This window comes from Diadema antillarum, unplaced genomic scaffold (assembly GCF_040938485.1).
Source record: "Diadema antillarum isolate AM-2024a unplaced genomic scaffold, OU_Dant_1.0 seq00002459_RagTag, whole genome shotgun sequence".
Lineage (NCBI taxonomy): Eukaryota > Metazoa > Echinodermata > Echinoidea > Diadematoida > Diadematidae > Diadema > Diadema antillarum.
Window position 1 is genome coordinate 55767 of NW_027273066.1, and position 16153 is coordinate 71919.

General features: G+C 40.7%; 1 protein-coding gene across 1 annotated transcript in view; it reads left to right on the forward strand.

The window, feature by feature from the left end:
• The window catches only part of LOC139714826 (uncharacterized), a 33077-nt gene that overhangs the window by 13728 nt on the left and 3196 nt on the right, over positions 1-16153 (forward strand). The window contains exons 10-12 of the mRNA XM_071626483.1: positions 3659-3826; positions 4775-4956; positions 5352-5435. Coding sequence (XP_071482584.1) covers positions 3659-3826; positions 4775-4956; positions 5352-5435 — 434 coding nt within the window. The remainder of the gene's footprint in view (positions 1-3658; positions 3827-4774; positions 4957-5351; positions 5436-16153) is intronic.

A 16153-nucleotide genomic window follows, 5' to 3' on the forward strand; every position in this document is an offset into this window, starting at 1 on the left:
ACGGTGAGAACTTTTTGCAATTTGATGTTGCAAATGGTGCAATTTGATGCATGTTTTTGCGTGTTTTAACGAGTTGAAACAGTCCCACTTGTTTAAGGTTGCAGTATATTTTGATGTAGATTATCATTGAACAATTTGCCTATAATATGGTACAATTTAAATGCACTTCTTGTATTACTTCTTTTCACTGAATATCATGAACGCGACTGAACCAGAGCGAGTGGAGCGAGTGAAGGGGGAGGGGGGGGGGGTGTGGGAGGGGGGTGTGCCCCCTCCCACGGTGAGAACTTTTTGCAATTTGATGTTGCAAATGGTGCAATTTGATGCATGTTTTTGCGTGTTTCAACGAGTTGAAACAGTCCCACTTGTTTAAAGTTGCAGTATATTTTAGTGTAGATTATTATTGAACAATTTGCCTATAAAATGGTATCATTTAAATAATATTCTAGTATTAATTCTTACACTGATTATCATGAACACTGTCTGTTCAGCAGTCAAACAGAAAAAGCATGCACACGAGGGTGTAGATGGGGGCATATCCCCTCCCACACGAAGGTGATTTTGCGTTTTCAGACCTGAAATTCAGCGATCTGTTGCAAATTTTTGGTGCAATACTTTTTCATCGAAGTGATAAAATCACGGAATTTAGCTCTTATTCCGAATGTGCACCATCTGTGTGTATGTATAAAGTCTAGTGAGGTAGAGCTTAGGGGAAGGGGGATTCCTCCTCCCGCTCGCGGAGCTTTTGCGTTTTTAGAATTGAAATACAGCGATCTGGGTATAGCCACAGTCTACTTCTATGTATGGCGGAAGGGGGGGGGGGAGGGGCGGGCGAGCAGGGAGAAGGCGTGGGCGAGTGTTATCCCCACCCTTCCCCACCCTTCCCCACCCTTGGAGCTTTTGCCTTTTTAAGGTTGAAATTGAGATATCTCGTCTACGCATATTTGATGGAATCAACATTTTGGGAAATATCACACACACACACACACACACACACACACACACACACACACACAAAACTGATGGGGGGGGGGGCTGAGGGAGGAAAGGGTAGATTAAAAGGGGAAATTCCCCTTATACATGAGGGAACCTTGAGTTTTCGGAATATAAGTGATAAGTCTTGTGCACTCAGAATTATTCATAATTTTTTTGTAAATCTAAAAAGTGTACTAAGCTAGGGAAAGAGGCACAGAGGGGGAGGGTTTGGGAGGGGGTATCCCCCTCCCAAGCACGAGAGATTTTGCATATTTTGAATTGAAATTCAACGATCTGGTGCACACTTTGAGTGAAATATTCAAAAAAATATCTTATTTGATGAAAGGTTGCAAAGGAGACCCGCTTCATGTGCATGCATACAGTATACACGCATTTTTTTTTCCGCCTCCCAAATCCCCGGTCCAAATCTTAGGGGGGCGATCGCCCCCATCGCCCCCCCCCCCCCCCCCCCTGGCTACGCCAGTAGCATTGACTACAGAGTCCAATACTTGCTGAGTAAACTTCCTTGTTTTGTTTATCAATTAGACTAACTGGCATTGACACTGTGATCGGTGGCATGCTGCCTACCCGCAGACTAGGTATACATGACTCCTGTTTTTTAGTGCAGCATGCTAAAGATTAGTGGCTATGCTTTAAAAGGAAAACAAAAATCATCATTAGCTACTTCCCGTCAACGTAGATGGCGTATGTTACACTCCGGCTCTCCAACAGTATTGAACTCGTCATAGTGAGATGTGTGCGTGTATGTGGAAAACTATGTGGTGTGATGGGAATGGGGATGGGGGTGGGGGGAGGGGGTGGGATGATCCGTCAAACTGGGATCTACGTTTTCAGGTGTGATCTATGGCGGAATATCGAGTGCGGGGTCATCGAGTATCCCCAAACGTGAACGTAGAAAATATCCCCGTCAACGCAGAATGGCTCATGTTACAATCCGGGCTCTCCAACTTAGTATTAAACTTGTCATAATAGATGTGTGCTTGTATGTTGAAAAGTGTTTGGTGCGGTGGGAATGGTGGTGGGATGGGGAGGGGGGGGGGGGGGGGAGTGGGGGATGGGATGATCCATCAAACTAAGGATTATACTGGCATATACGTTCTCCGGTGTGCTCTTTGCCGGAGAATCTAGTGCGGGGTCGTAGACCATCCCAGAACATGAACGTAGAAAATACCGCCACTTCAGGGTATAGCGTGTCCCCACTGACCACAAAATGAATAAATGATTATCAAAAGCTCAATGGAAAAACGTTTTAACTTCATTTTTGTCAAGTTGAGATGATGGAAAAAAATGTGTAGAAAATACTGCCACTCCGGGCTATTGCTTGTCCCCAATGACCACGAAATGAATATGATTATGTGAAAAGCGTAATGGCAAAACGATTTAACTCCATTTTCGTCAAGTTGAGATATGTGCGATTAAACCTGCTAAAAAGGGAAACGAAAATATGTAGAAAGTACTGCCATTCCGGGCTATAGCGTGTCCCCACTGACCACGAAATGAATATGATTATGAAAAGCTTAATAGCAAAACGATTCAACTCCATTTTCGTCAAGTTGAGATATATGCGATTAAACCAGCTAAAAATGGAAAAGAAAATATCTAGAAAATACTGCCATTCCGGGATATAGCGCGTCCCCACTGACCACGAAATGAATCTGATTATGAAAAACTTGATGGCAAAACGATTCAACTCCATTTTCGTCAAGTTGAGATGATGGAAAAAGAAAATATGCAGAAAATACTGCCACTCCGGGCTATAGCGTGTCCCCACGGACCATGAAATGAATGTGATTATGAAAAGCTTGATGGCAAAACGATTTGACTCCATTTTCGTCAAGTTGAGATATACGCGATTAAAACTTCTAAGAAATGAAAAGAAAATATGGGATAATTTTCATCAAGAACAATCCCGATTGTGCAACAAGCAAGGTATCAATTAAGAAGTTTTATTTTACACTATTTGATGATGGACTTGATTTCAAAATGTTTATAAAGAATTGTACTTAACCCGTTTTGCCACCAAACTTTTCAGATCATACATATTTCTGTACCAATTTTCTCTATAGCAAGGATGTCAAAGGATGTATTTCAGCCTACACTGACAGTTCCTGGGATTCCCTAAAATATGCATTTAAACCAATTTACTAGGACCTTTTGCATCAAAACGAGCGGCAAGGGTTAGTGTTCTCCAAATGAAATGTCTTGGTCATCTATGTATATCACTTAAGATTTTTGTGGCTTATCCTTGTTTTATGACTCGTTGTAGCTAATAACACAATCAATAGCACATCTTAATTCTTATGGTACTTCTGCTGCTTTCTTAAACATAACATAATATTTTCTACATTGTCGAGATGAGGTGTCACGTTTGGATGCTGATGAGAGTAAAAAAAAGAAATTGACAGCTGAAGATTTTTAATGATATATACAGAAGGTAAAGTGTTTATAGAAACGTTAAAGTTTTTGACTGGGATCCTCTTTTCCGTTATCAGTATACAATGTATTACAACAAGATCAAATCTTTTCAATAATGACGAAGCGTGTAGTTACAATAGACTTAAGACCTCCAAACTTAATTATAACCAACCAAGCAAGCAACCACCAAAATGAGTGTTTGTTCTCGTCCCAATGTCATGTCACGCGATGAAAATTGGGATAACAGAGTACCAGCCGAAGGACCCCGCATTCCAGGGGAAGGAGTTTGATCGCTCCTTGCTGAAGATCGAGAAGGAACTGGGCGCCGGGCAATTCGGCATCGTGTACAAAGCCTTCGCCTTCGGGATCAGCGGTCTCAAGGAGTACGTTTCCGTGGCCGCCAAGAGTCTGAGAGGTGGGTAAATACGTTTTCTCTCTCCCCCGTCTGGTCCCCGTGACATGGTTAATGCCTGCCAAGCCGGATCTATCGATTTCCTGTCCCTCTCACGTGCATTTCTTGTTTTCATTTAGTTATTTCGTTGGGACAGGCGGTATATTCATTAGCGTTTTGACAAGTTCCACTTTAATACACGGTTGAAATTACAAAAGAGGAAATACCTTTCTTCGACGAAATTCCGTCATTGAGGAGAGCGGGAAGCGATGTGAACATAGTACAATAACTTTCAACGAGACACCATATTTGGCGACAAGTTTAATGTTGTTCACATAATGTGGCAAGGGTCGTCGAACATGCACACAGTCTGAGGAATAATTTGATCGGCCAAATAAAAACTGCAGGACAGCATGAGGCAAAGTGATTTCTAGATTAGTCCTGAGATAAAAAGAGTTGAAATATTGCGACAGCAGAAATGAAAATTTCACGATTTGCTGATGACGCATACAATTATAGTTTGTTATTCCGAAGGTTCGTTAATCCGAAAATGAAATTGGTTCGATATTCTGAAAATTCGTTAATCTAAAAACGAAATAAGGTTTATAATTCCACGGTTCGTTATTAGACACTTTCCTTTCATTTTCAGACCGAAGATTCATTAATCCGAAAATGAAATTGGTTCGATATTCCGAAGGTTCGTTAATCTGAAAACGAAATAAGGTTTATAATTCCACGGTTTGTTATTAGACACTTTCCTTTCATTTTCAGACCAACAAACTTATTTTCGTTTTCGGATTAACGAACCTTGGGAATAACGAACCTTATTTCATTTTTGGATTAAGGAACCTTCGGAATAACCTAGTGTATTTCATTTTTGGATTAACGAAACTTCGGAATAACGAGCAACATTCCCTTCTTGCCACCCCATGACTACCACCTGTTTGTTGGTTCGTTCGTCATCTTTGGCAGTCAATGCCACATCCGCCATGAAGGAGGACTTTCTGAACGAGATACGGTTGATGATCGACCTGGGCCTCCATCCAAACATCTTACCAATACTTGGATGTTGCACGACGGAGGAGCCTTACTATCTCATCACCGAGTACATGAAGTACGGCGACCTCTTACACTTCCTCTGGAAGTGCCGAGAGGTGAGATCCCGAAGTTCATCTCCGTGTTTAGATCCACATTGCACCCATTGCAGTATAGTCATTTTCAACAGCTCAGTAATGCTATTTCCCCCCTCTAGTTCCCGACTGATATCCTTATTTACAACGCCCTCTATCGTCAGAGGTAGAAAACATTTAAACGAGCTAACCTGTGCGAGCTTTCTTTTTTCCACTGACATAATTATCCCAGAAATGGTTTTTTTTTCTTTTTTTATTAAGATTCTAAACTCTCATCGCCTGATGATGTTCTACGTTCTCTTCTCAAAGTCTCCTACAGACTATTAAACTCTACTAATACATTGTATTTCCATCGTTTTAGACATGGAATCGTCTTTAATCACAAATCGCAATTCCCTTTTATATCTCTCCCTGCGCAGGACAAGTACCGACAACAAGATAACACATTCGACCTGACGTCTGCTAACCAGCTACAGATAGCTCGCCAAATCGCAAGAGGAATGGTATGTGATCTTGTTTGTATTGTCTGTTTATGTCAGTCATGTGGACAGTGAATAATGTCATAATGTTTATGTTTGAGATGTGGATCAATAAAAGAACTGTATTACCCCCAAAAAGAGGAATGGTAACTATACAGAATCTCTCTATAGTTTCACATCTTCCTTCCATGAAGCGATTCCTTTTGTATATGACTATAATTATTCATCCGAGCTGAAAAGAATGAATATCATTATGTTACATCTGATAACGACACGATTCCTCATCATTAACGAGTAACCTAATGAGTGATCTTCCACGTGGTATTTCTGTCGAGTTGCTTTATATGAACCCACATCGTCCTTGGAGAAAATAGGGAGCTTTAGATTTTAGACGCGCGGACGTTCAGAGGAAAAAAAAACAATGTTCTGAGCGTGCGCAGAAGCGTGCGTCAACTTGACCCGCGCTTCTGCGCACGCTCAGAACATGTTTTTTTTCCTTTTGAACGTCCGCGCGTCTAAAATCTAAAGTTCCCTAAACTTTCTCCACATAAATCGACTGTGATTGAAAGTGCTTAAGTTTCCATAATAACATAATTACCTGTATTACATTTCACGTTTCGTTTAAAACGTTTTGCATAATAAAAGACTAGATTTTCTACTGAAAGAGGGGGGGGGGGTATACTAAAAGGCTTCTTCCATAGTTTTATGTGAATCACTTGTTAATGAATGCCTATAAAATATAGTAAAAATTCATACCAACAAATCTTCATATGGTTCAATACATTTTTAACCTATAATTAGGCATCTTTTAGCCTCATATCATTATGCACAGTCAAATTTTGAATCGTAACCCGTTTCTCAGGCATCCAATCTGACCTTTCTGGATTTACCATATAATGATTGCAAAATGACACGCTCCCGTTTAAGAAGACGTTACTATAATGGTAGTGATATGCTTCATAACATTGCTCTTTAAGCGGGCAGTCACATTGTATTTTACTCATAGCTGTACTTCGCATCTCTTCGTTTAGGGTTAGAATGTTAATTTCACGTAATGTAAATGACTCATGATATCATGCCTATAAACTACATACTTCGAATTTAAATCTAATGTTAAAGAATCTTCATTCTTAAGGCTATGATACAAAGAGAACGGGTAAAATGTGCAGTAGAACTATTGACATGTAAAGACAGTGGTCGTAACTGTTAGATATGAATAAAACTTTTACTTGGTGGTTATCAGTTCTTTAACAAACATACATCTACAAAGAAATTAAAAGCGCACATGAAATACCTTACAATGCGACATGATACCGCCAACGCTTCCTTATTCAGTGTACTTGAAAGACATAATAAGATTTAACATGCGTTCACGAATATGACTGAAGTACTTTAAAAATTGATAAGGCAGTAGTGGAGGTTAACAAAGCAAAACATGCCTTTAGTGAGGTATTCAAACAAAAGTAATCTCATCTCACAATTAAATTTCCAGCAATGATAGATGGAAATTATTGGCAATGTAATGTGACTAATTCACCTTATACACGATTTCTCGCATACCGGCTGATTAAACATATATAATATTGAGAAGCGAATAGTGGCTAAATCTACTCACATCTCATGTTACCACCCCATGGTTGACTGCAATTCAAACATTAGTGAAAATACATATTTGGTTTCTTCAAAAACGTTCTGGCACTTATGTGCATTATATAAAAAGAAAATAACAGCAGCAGCAACAGCAACAGCAGCAGTATCATTGCGATTAAAGAGATGGGGAAAGAAGCCCCGCTTGGAATACGAGAAGATTTTCTTTATATCTTACAATATTAACACAAGGCTGTGGAAATGGCAAGAAAAGACATTCAAGCAAACGACGGGTAAAAATTATGGTGCACACAAAACAAAGTAATGAGCCAATATCGAATTTCTCTACACGAATGCGACTTAATCACGAGAAGTTATTTTCTTTGTAATTTTTTGTTCAGCTCTCCCCTTGTAGTGGTCGGGAAGCTTGTGCGTCTCAGTGACCCCTAGAGCTATGCCAGCGGGAGATTTATCTCCTGGTAGGGCCCCCCATGCTGGACAGGTCGAAGGGTAGAGGCCAGACAAAGAGCAATCCACTGGTCCTCCAGGTTGGGGGTTGAGCACAGGGCTAACAACTCTGTCTTGTAAAAAAGAACACGTTACGGAAACAGCAACAGAAGGAATCAACACTACTAGGCGTAATGGACTTCCAGGGCTATCGGCAGATGCTAGGATGAATGCCATTGGTGAAAGCCGAAAGGAAGCCAATGGCAGGAAGGTGGAAGTTCTGAATGCCAAAACTAGAACTAGAATAGGCTTCTGGAATGTTAGGACAATGTATGATACAGGGAAATTAGCACAAGTAACATCAGAGATGAGAAGATATAAGTTAGATATATTAGGAGTAAGTGAGAGCAGATGGACAGGATCAGGGAGGCTTTCAACATCCACAGGAGAAACGGTGCTGTACTCTGGAAGGGATGACCAGCAACATAGAGAAGGAGTGGCCATCATTTTGAAGAAAGGAGTGGAGAAGAGTTTAATAGAGTGGCAACCTATCAGCAATAGGCTTATGAAGATACGATTGAGGGGGAAACAAATCAACACATCTATTATCCAGTGCTATGCTCCAACAAACGACAGCGAAGAATGCTTGAAGGATGAATTCTATGAACAACTTCAATCTGTTTTAGAAGCTACACCGGAACATGACTTGAAACTAGTGATGGGAGACCTAAATGCCAAAGTAGGAAACAACAACTCCGAACATGACAGGGCAATGGGTAGAGAAGGCTGCGGGAGAATGAACGAGAATGGGGAGAGGTTGGCAGAATTTTGCTCCATGCATGACTTGGTCATTGGCGGAACCTTGTTCCAACACAGGGAGATCCACAAGTTAACATGGCACTCTCCAAATGGAAGGGATCGAAATCAAATCGACCATCTAATGATAAATGGCACCTGGAGACGTTCTTTGCTTGATGTCAAAGTTAAACGTGGAGCTGACGTTGGTAGCGACCACCATTTGGTTACAGCTCTCCTGAGAGTAAAGCTCAGAAAAGAAGGTCCCAAGAAGACAGCCAAAAAACAGTTTGATGTTGGAAAGTTGCGAGACAGCAAAGTCAAAGGTTCATTTGTACTGCAACTAAAAAACAGATTCCAAGCACTACCAGATATGTTGGACCAGACAGAATCAGAGGATATCAACATCATGTGGGAGCAGACCAAAGCAGTCTATGTGAAGACAAGTGAATCTTGCCTTGGTTACAAACACAACAAGAAGAAGGAGTGGATAAGTGAAGACACTTGGCAAGCAATTGAAAATAGAAGGGCTCTGAAGAAGAAAATAAATGACACCAAGTCTGAAAGATTGAAGGAAAGATACAAGAAGCAATACCAAGAAACAAACAAAACAGTGCAGAGAAAAACCAGAGCTGACAAGCGAGCATACCTAGATGATCTAGCAAACCAGGCAGAAGAAGCAGCTAGAAAAGGAGAACAAGGGAAAGTGTACAAGATCACCAAAGTAGTGAGTGGAAAACACAGACGAGCAACTGAGATGCCAATAGAAGACAAAAATGGTCAGCTGTTAACAACCGAGGCACAACAGGAAGCTCGTTGGGCTGAGCACTTCAAGGAAGTGCTAAACAGACCCTCACCCACAACAGAACCAGATGTAGCACCTGCAAGAGATGACTTGGAAATAAGCATAGATCCACCAACAAGGGAGGAAATTGTCTCAGCCATTAAGACCCTAAAAAGTGGAAAAGCCCCTGGCCAAGACAATCTGAATGCCGATCTTTTCAAGACAGAACCTGACATGGCCTCCAAACTACTTCAACCACTTTTCACTGCTATTTGGCAGAAGAAAGAGATACCTGATGACTGGATGGAAGGCATTATCATAAAGATACCAAAGAAGGGCAATTTGAGAAATTGTAATAACTGGCGCGGAATTACACTTCTATCAGTACCTAGTAAAATTATGGCAAAAATTATTGTGCAACGTTTAACAGAGGCAGTCGATGAAAAGCTGCGGAAGGAACAGGCAGGATTCCGCAAAGGGAGATCGTGCATAGACCAAATATTTGCACTACGTAACATCATTGAACAGTGCACGGAGTGGCAGAGACAGATATACATCAACTTTGTTGACTTTGAAAAGGCCTTTGATAGTATACACCGGGACGGCCTGTGGAAAATCTTGAGGATGTATGGAATCCCACAGCACATAGTGGAACTCATCAAGGTGATCTACACCAACTTCAAATGCAGGGTGGGGAATAGCGACCTGGCATTCCAAGTAAAGACTGGAGTCAGACAAGGATGTGTGATGTCAGCATTGCTCTTCAACGTCGTTATTGATTGGGTAATGCGCCGTACAACAGAAGACAAAACAAGAGGCATACGATGGACTCTCTTCTCAGCACTAGAAGACCTTGACTTTGCTGATGATCTGGCCCTAGTCTCACACACTCACCAACATATGCAAGAGAAAACAACACGGCTGAGCTACTTTGCACAACAAGTCGGCTTGAAAATAAACCAGAAGAAATCTGAAGTGATGGTCTTAAATGTCTCGGACCCACTACCAATCCATGTAAACGGTGATGCCCTACCAGAAACAGATGAGTTCATTTATCTAGGCAGTACTGTAAAACAAGACGGAGGCGCACACAGTGATATCAAAAACAGAATCAACAAAGCTAGGAACGCCTTCAGAGGTTTAAATAATATTTGGAAGTCACAACAGTACAGAATCAAGACAAAACTCAAGTTGTACCAGAGCTGCGTTCTCTCCACCCTCCTCTATGGTGCAGAATGCTGGAGAATAACAGCCAATGATATTCATCAGCTGTCGGTATTTCACACCAAAAGCTTGAGGAAGATTTGCCGGATTTTTTGGCCAAACAAAATATCAAATGAAGAGCTGTTGATAAGATGTCAGCTAGACAGTATGGAAGAAATAATAACAAAGCGGCGCTGGAATTGGATTGGACATGTCCTGAGAAAAGAACAAGAAAGCATCCCAAGAGTTGCCCTTCACTGGACACCTGAAGGAAGAAGGAGAAGAGGGCGACCCAAGACCACCTGGCGTCGCACAGTTGAGGAAGAGATGAAATCCCTAAACCTGACATGGGGAGGTGTCCAGAAGCTAGCCCAGAACAGACCAGAGTGGAGGACCTTCGTTGCTGCCCTACATGCCAGGAGGCATAATGGGCAGTAAGTAAGTAAGTAAGTAAGCTCTCCCTCTCTATTTGTCTGTGTGTCTGTCACACACACATAAACACAAGATGAATATAGCTATGGGTATTTTTGGGTGATTTTATTTTACATGGAACTGTAAGAGATGTTTTACGGAGTACTTGATTGATTGCGATTAACCTTTGCCTCTATGTAGGCAAACCAAAGAGATTTTGGGGCCTACAAAAGAAGTCACATGTTAGGATTTCTTTGGAGTAGATGGTTAGACGGCATTAGACTATAATATACATATAAACAAGAAAATAATTGCCATTGTCCCTTGACTTGTTATAATGTAATGTTTAAAGCTGGTAGCCCTCAATTTCGACTGAATCCCGACAGATTACGTATACGTCTCTTGACATAAAGTCACAATAGTGACGAAACGCCGAGTTAAATAAACAAGCCGATTATTAACTACACTTGTGCGCAATAAGCTTTATTTTGTATATTTCGCGCAAGTCACTTTATTCCCATGTTACATTTCGTATCTTAAAGAATGACTGCTCAAATCGGTAAACATGTGTGAAGAACAAAGAAACGCTTTATCTTTGCATTTGCTAATAGTGTTATTGTCATAACGTTTATCCTGCTTGAATCAACATTTTGTGCAAAAAACTGTGCTTCTGCATCAATCAGGTATTTAGTAACAAAAATAAAGTTGATGTGGTTCGCTATAGGAGTCGACATAAATGCTATATTGTAGAGGCTGTTTCCTCGTATAATCTGTTGTAGTCAGCCGTCTTTATTCCGCCATGCGTCGAGTGGTAGCCTCGCTTCCAGGCCATCTGCCTGTACTATTTTTTTTTTTATTTATTTTTTTTTTTTGCTTCACGGAATATCGACGCCCTCTAACGATTAAAGAAGTATCATCATTGAGCTAGATGGTCGTGCAGACGTTCGGCAAAGACGACATCGAAGGGCATCGAAGGGCCCATTTTATAGAAGGGACTACAGTTTGCAAAGTGTCTGGAGACCAGACTAGTGGAGTGACTGATTTATATAGAGAATGACTTGTGTGGAGAGCGCTGCGTCTTCTAACCATTATGCAAGCACTGCACTGTTGTAGCAAACGACCGTGCACTTCCGGAAGCGGTCAACGCCTTTGCACGACCGCTAAATCGATTTTTTCCCGAATTACCACAGTAACTGTATCTTTCACACGTCTGTTCACACAAACTTCAGCGAGTGAGAGAAGAAGAAGAAGTAGAAAAAAGAGACTTTATTTGTCGCCCCCGTTCCCCCTCTCCCTCATTTATTGTCGCCCACTTGTCTCAAAACGATGAGTTTGCATTTTAAACTTGCATGGGATTTGACTCTTTGCTGACCCATCCTTTGCAATGAATAGATTATATTTCAATATAAATGAATCAAATGGCTAAAAACTTGTTTTGACTGCAGAATCCGAAAGACGGAGAAGGTTGCGAGGAATGATATTAGAAGAAGCGATGATAATGATGACTATTAAGTGCATTCGCACCGAGCATTTGAAAGAGGATAATTTCTTTTTCCAACGCATTTGACCGGAATTAGGAGTGTTTGTGATTCAGAGTTAACGTTATTTTTGGAGCAGTTTCTCAAAGCATGGCAATTAAATGAGAGCAGCTGCTTTCTATTTTAATAAAACTACCACAAACTTCTTGAAGCAAATATATGTAAATATATATGATTCATATATATATATATATATATATATATATATAATATGTTATATACATAATATATTAATATGTATATATGTATGTATATATATCTATATATCTATGTCTATATATATCTATATATGTATATATATATATATTATATATATATATATATATATATATATATATATATATATATATTGTTATATATATCTTGTGGATGGCGAAGTGATAGTGTTGAGTGTGTGTGTGTGTGTGTATGTGTATGTGTGTGGAGTGTGGGGGCTATATAGAGGTTATAAACGGAGCAACGAAATTATGTTTATTTTTCTACCATAATACATGCTCCAGATTCTTACAGATAGCCCCTTTGAGGATGGAGAAGGGGTAGGATTGTGACCCCCTACCACGGGCTTTTGGAAGGGAAGCCATCAAAATTGCCCCCTTATCAGTAGTTTTTGGAAGATATATAGCAAACTACCCCCTAGATGAAGGAAGAGTGCCAAGGCGAGGAGTGTATAGACAAGAACATGTTTATAGGAACTTTCTCATACCGAATACATGAATATATCAGAGAAGATGTACTTCCCTGCAAAAAGAGGACCAGCGCCCGGCATGCTTTGCAGCAAAACATGCTCGGTAAAGCACATTCGGTAGAATCGGACCAAGCATCAAGAAGCCGCAGTACCCCTATTTTGTTTGTTTGGTGTGTTTTTTTTTTCCGGGGGTTTGAACCTAACCTTTTCGGGACCCTATTTCGGGATTGGAGCGGAAAGATTTTTAAACTATACCCCCAATTAAAGATATTTAGGAAAAATTTTAAAAGACCCTGTATTTCAACGATTTTTTTTTCTGGAATTGAGCCCCTAAAATGAACTCCTTTTCTCGAAAAATCAGGCACGCGCATTCGGTACAGGTGACCACCCGAGGGGGAGTGGGGCGGAGGATGTTTATGGTCGAGGGAACGATATTTCAGAGCCGGGAAATCTAGTGCCTAACAAACGCGTGGGATGATCTTGAAGGCGATGAGTAAATATCAATTCGTCAAGCCGACACGTGCACCATGACTTGTGCACGTCGTATACAGTCTTGTCGCTACAGCGTGGATTCTACGCGCCAACTGTTGATATCAGGCCAGACTTTCTCCTTTGCCACTCTCTTGCAAAAACACGGCTTGGTCTGATCGCCAAGTGTGCACTTTTACGGACTTGCTCGCACGATTAATGTGCCAATAAAGAGCGCGAAAGGTAGATAAGATGCCTAATTCAAAAAACGTCCCCCGGGACAGATTCTGCACACAGTCGAAATGATCCGGCATTATCAGGTAATGTGTTGACTGTGTAGAAGCGGCAGCTGTAAAATTACAGCCCTGCCTCCTCAGGTGCTTGTGTAGGCGTGGTAAATGGATACTTTTACGATCCTCGAGAGTTCTCTAGGGGATAAGATTATTAAAGGGAGAATACGTAATTCATAAATCGCGTGACTGTAAAATCTATATGGGCTGAATCCTGCGTGATGATAACAAAAATCTCAAAAGGCTAATAATTAATCCTCTTCGTTCACAGACCACTCTAAGTTTTTTGTAGAGTTAAGAATTTAAGACGTCTTCCTGTCCATGTATATCTTAAAACGGCTGGACATGTTATAGGGTAACACAAGTCAGGCCCCTCCCTAGCCTGTGCTTTGAGGGGAAGATCTGGCGTATCCCTCCAACAGTCATGGACTCCGTTGTGATTTTTTCATTATGATTCTGTTTTTATTCTCTCTCTCTTTTTTAAAGAGTCAAAACCGTGTGTGTTTGTGTGTGTGTGTGTGGGGGGGGGGGGTGGTGATGCATCCCCACCCCACTGTTCAGCATTCCCTGCATATGCGCCACGAGGGCTTGATATGTTGTTCTATCATTATGCAGAGTGCATTTTGTTTAACACACTCTTCAGAAACAAAAGAATGACGATGTGGGAGCCGTGGGGGCTAGCTACATTCGTGGTCACAGATATTATGTTGATCAAGAAGCGCCGACAGCACACTGTATCATGCTCAAGTTAAAAGCAACATTAAAGAAACCAAAAATAGTGTGTTTGTGTGTGTGTGTGTGTGTGTGTGTGTGTGTGTGTGTGTTTGTGTGTATGAGCTGGTGTGCATCATTCTCTCCGTACACCAGACTGTAATGTGCAATGAGCATACGTGCACGCCACTGGAAATCTCTCGCTCTCTCTTCTCTCTTACTCTCTTAGAGGGCAGATGTAATAAATTTTGTTACATTCGGCATATTCATTACTGACGCAGCCCCTTGTGATGTATCTGTAATTTCCTAAAACATCCTTGAAAATGTCAAACATCAGAAAGTTTCTTGGGTCGAGGCGAGGAGGGTGACGCGACATAAAGCCAAGACGAGGTGTTCACTTAGGTTTAAGTTTAGCTCATCACTCCAAGCGATTTCAGATTTAGATTAAAACTGTCGTCGTAGACTTTTCTACCTGAATGCAACAGTTTTACGCAGACATACGAAGAAGCATATATATATATATATATATATATATATATATATATATACACACACACACAATGATACGTCTTTATGCATTATTCACTACCCTTTTATGGGTAGGCCTACATGAAAGTGGGAATATTATTATCATGTATGTTTTTGAAACGAGTGACTAAGGTGACTTGCAATTTTGCTTGGTTTATATATAACATATTTCAATGCACTCACTTACTCTGACATTCATGCAAGATACAAAGACAAAAAACAACGACAACCATCTATCCATCCATCCGCCCCCACACACATACATGAATAGATACGTTTGAGACACAGAGATATGCACGCACAGAGGTTCCCACACATGTATAATGTTACAATTACAGACGCACATGCGAAAAAAAAAAAGAAAATGAAAATTATCGTCACATTCGTCGTCGGAGAACGCAATAATGTATGTGTAAAGAATGTCTTTGAAGCAGGGGAAGATTGAAGTTCTATGGTTTTTATTTCAAGCGATTTAAAATGACGAAGTGATGCAGGAAAAAGCGGGAAGAAATGGTGAAGGAGAAAGAGAGATAGATTTTTTTTTCCAGGCGAGAAAACAAATAGTGAATTTGCACACTTGCTACACAATCTTTTTCGAAACATCGAACGTTCGTCTCTCATAGTAACAATTTCTCGTGTTCCGATCAAATATGATCAAAATGGCAGAGTGCAATCAAGTTAGCACAAGAGACTCCTCCTCAAATTACTTCAGCGACATATTCCTTTCAGTCATGTCCATCAAATGATATCAAAGATGTTAAACTGAGGAATCGGTGGAATATGTTTCGCATTATTGACGGTTACGTGACTGTTTTTTGCCAACTGCATTCAGCTTCATTGGAGGCTTGATTATTCAAGAATCTGATGACGTGGTAATGCAATAGAAATCAAACATCACGAAAGTGATTTGTGGAAACGTTTCCGGGTGAGCATTTTCTTCTCCTTTTTTTCCCCCCTCCATTTTCCGAGCGACGTTAGTGACAAATGCAGTGAATAGTGCCACCCGTGACCAGGAGTATTCTGTGGTGTTTTTCTTTAGAATGCATGGCTGATATCTTGTCGGCAATCATTACCCCATATTTAAAAAAAGAAAGAAAGATGAATGACAATTTGATGATAATTTTTATCGTATGATTGTCTGCCTGGTAGGTTGTTATACGTCAGAAGTTTTCCTCTTCCAAGTGTTGCGTTTTTTACTTCTCTAATTCCATGCTATGAGGAGATCATCACATCCCCCAAACCACAAACACTTCTGTTAGATCCTTGCAACGGAGCGATGATGAGGAAAATGAAGA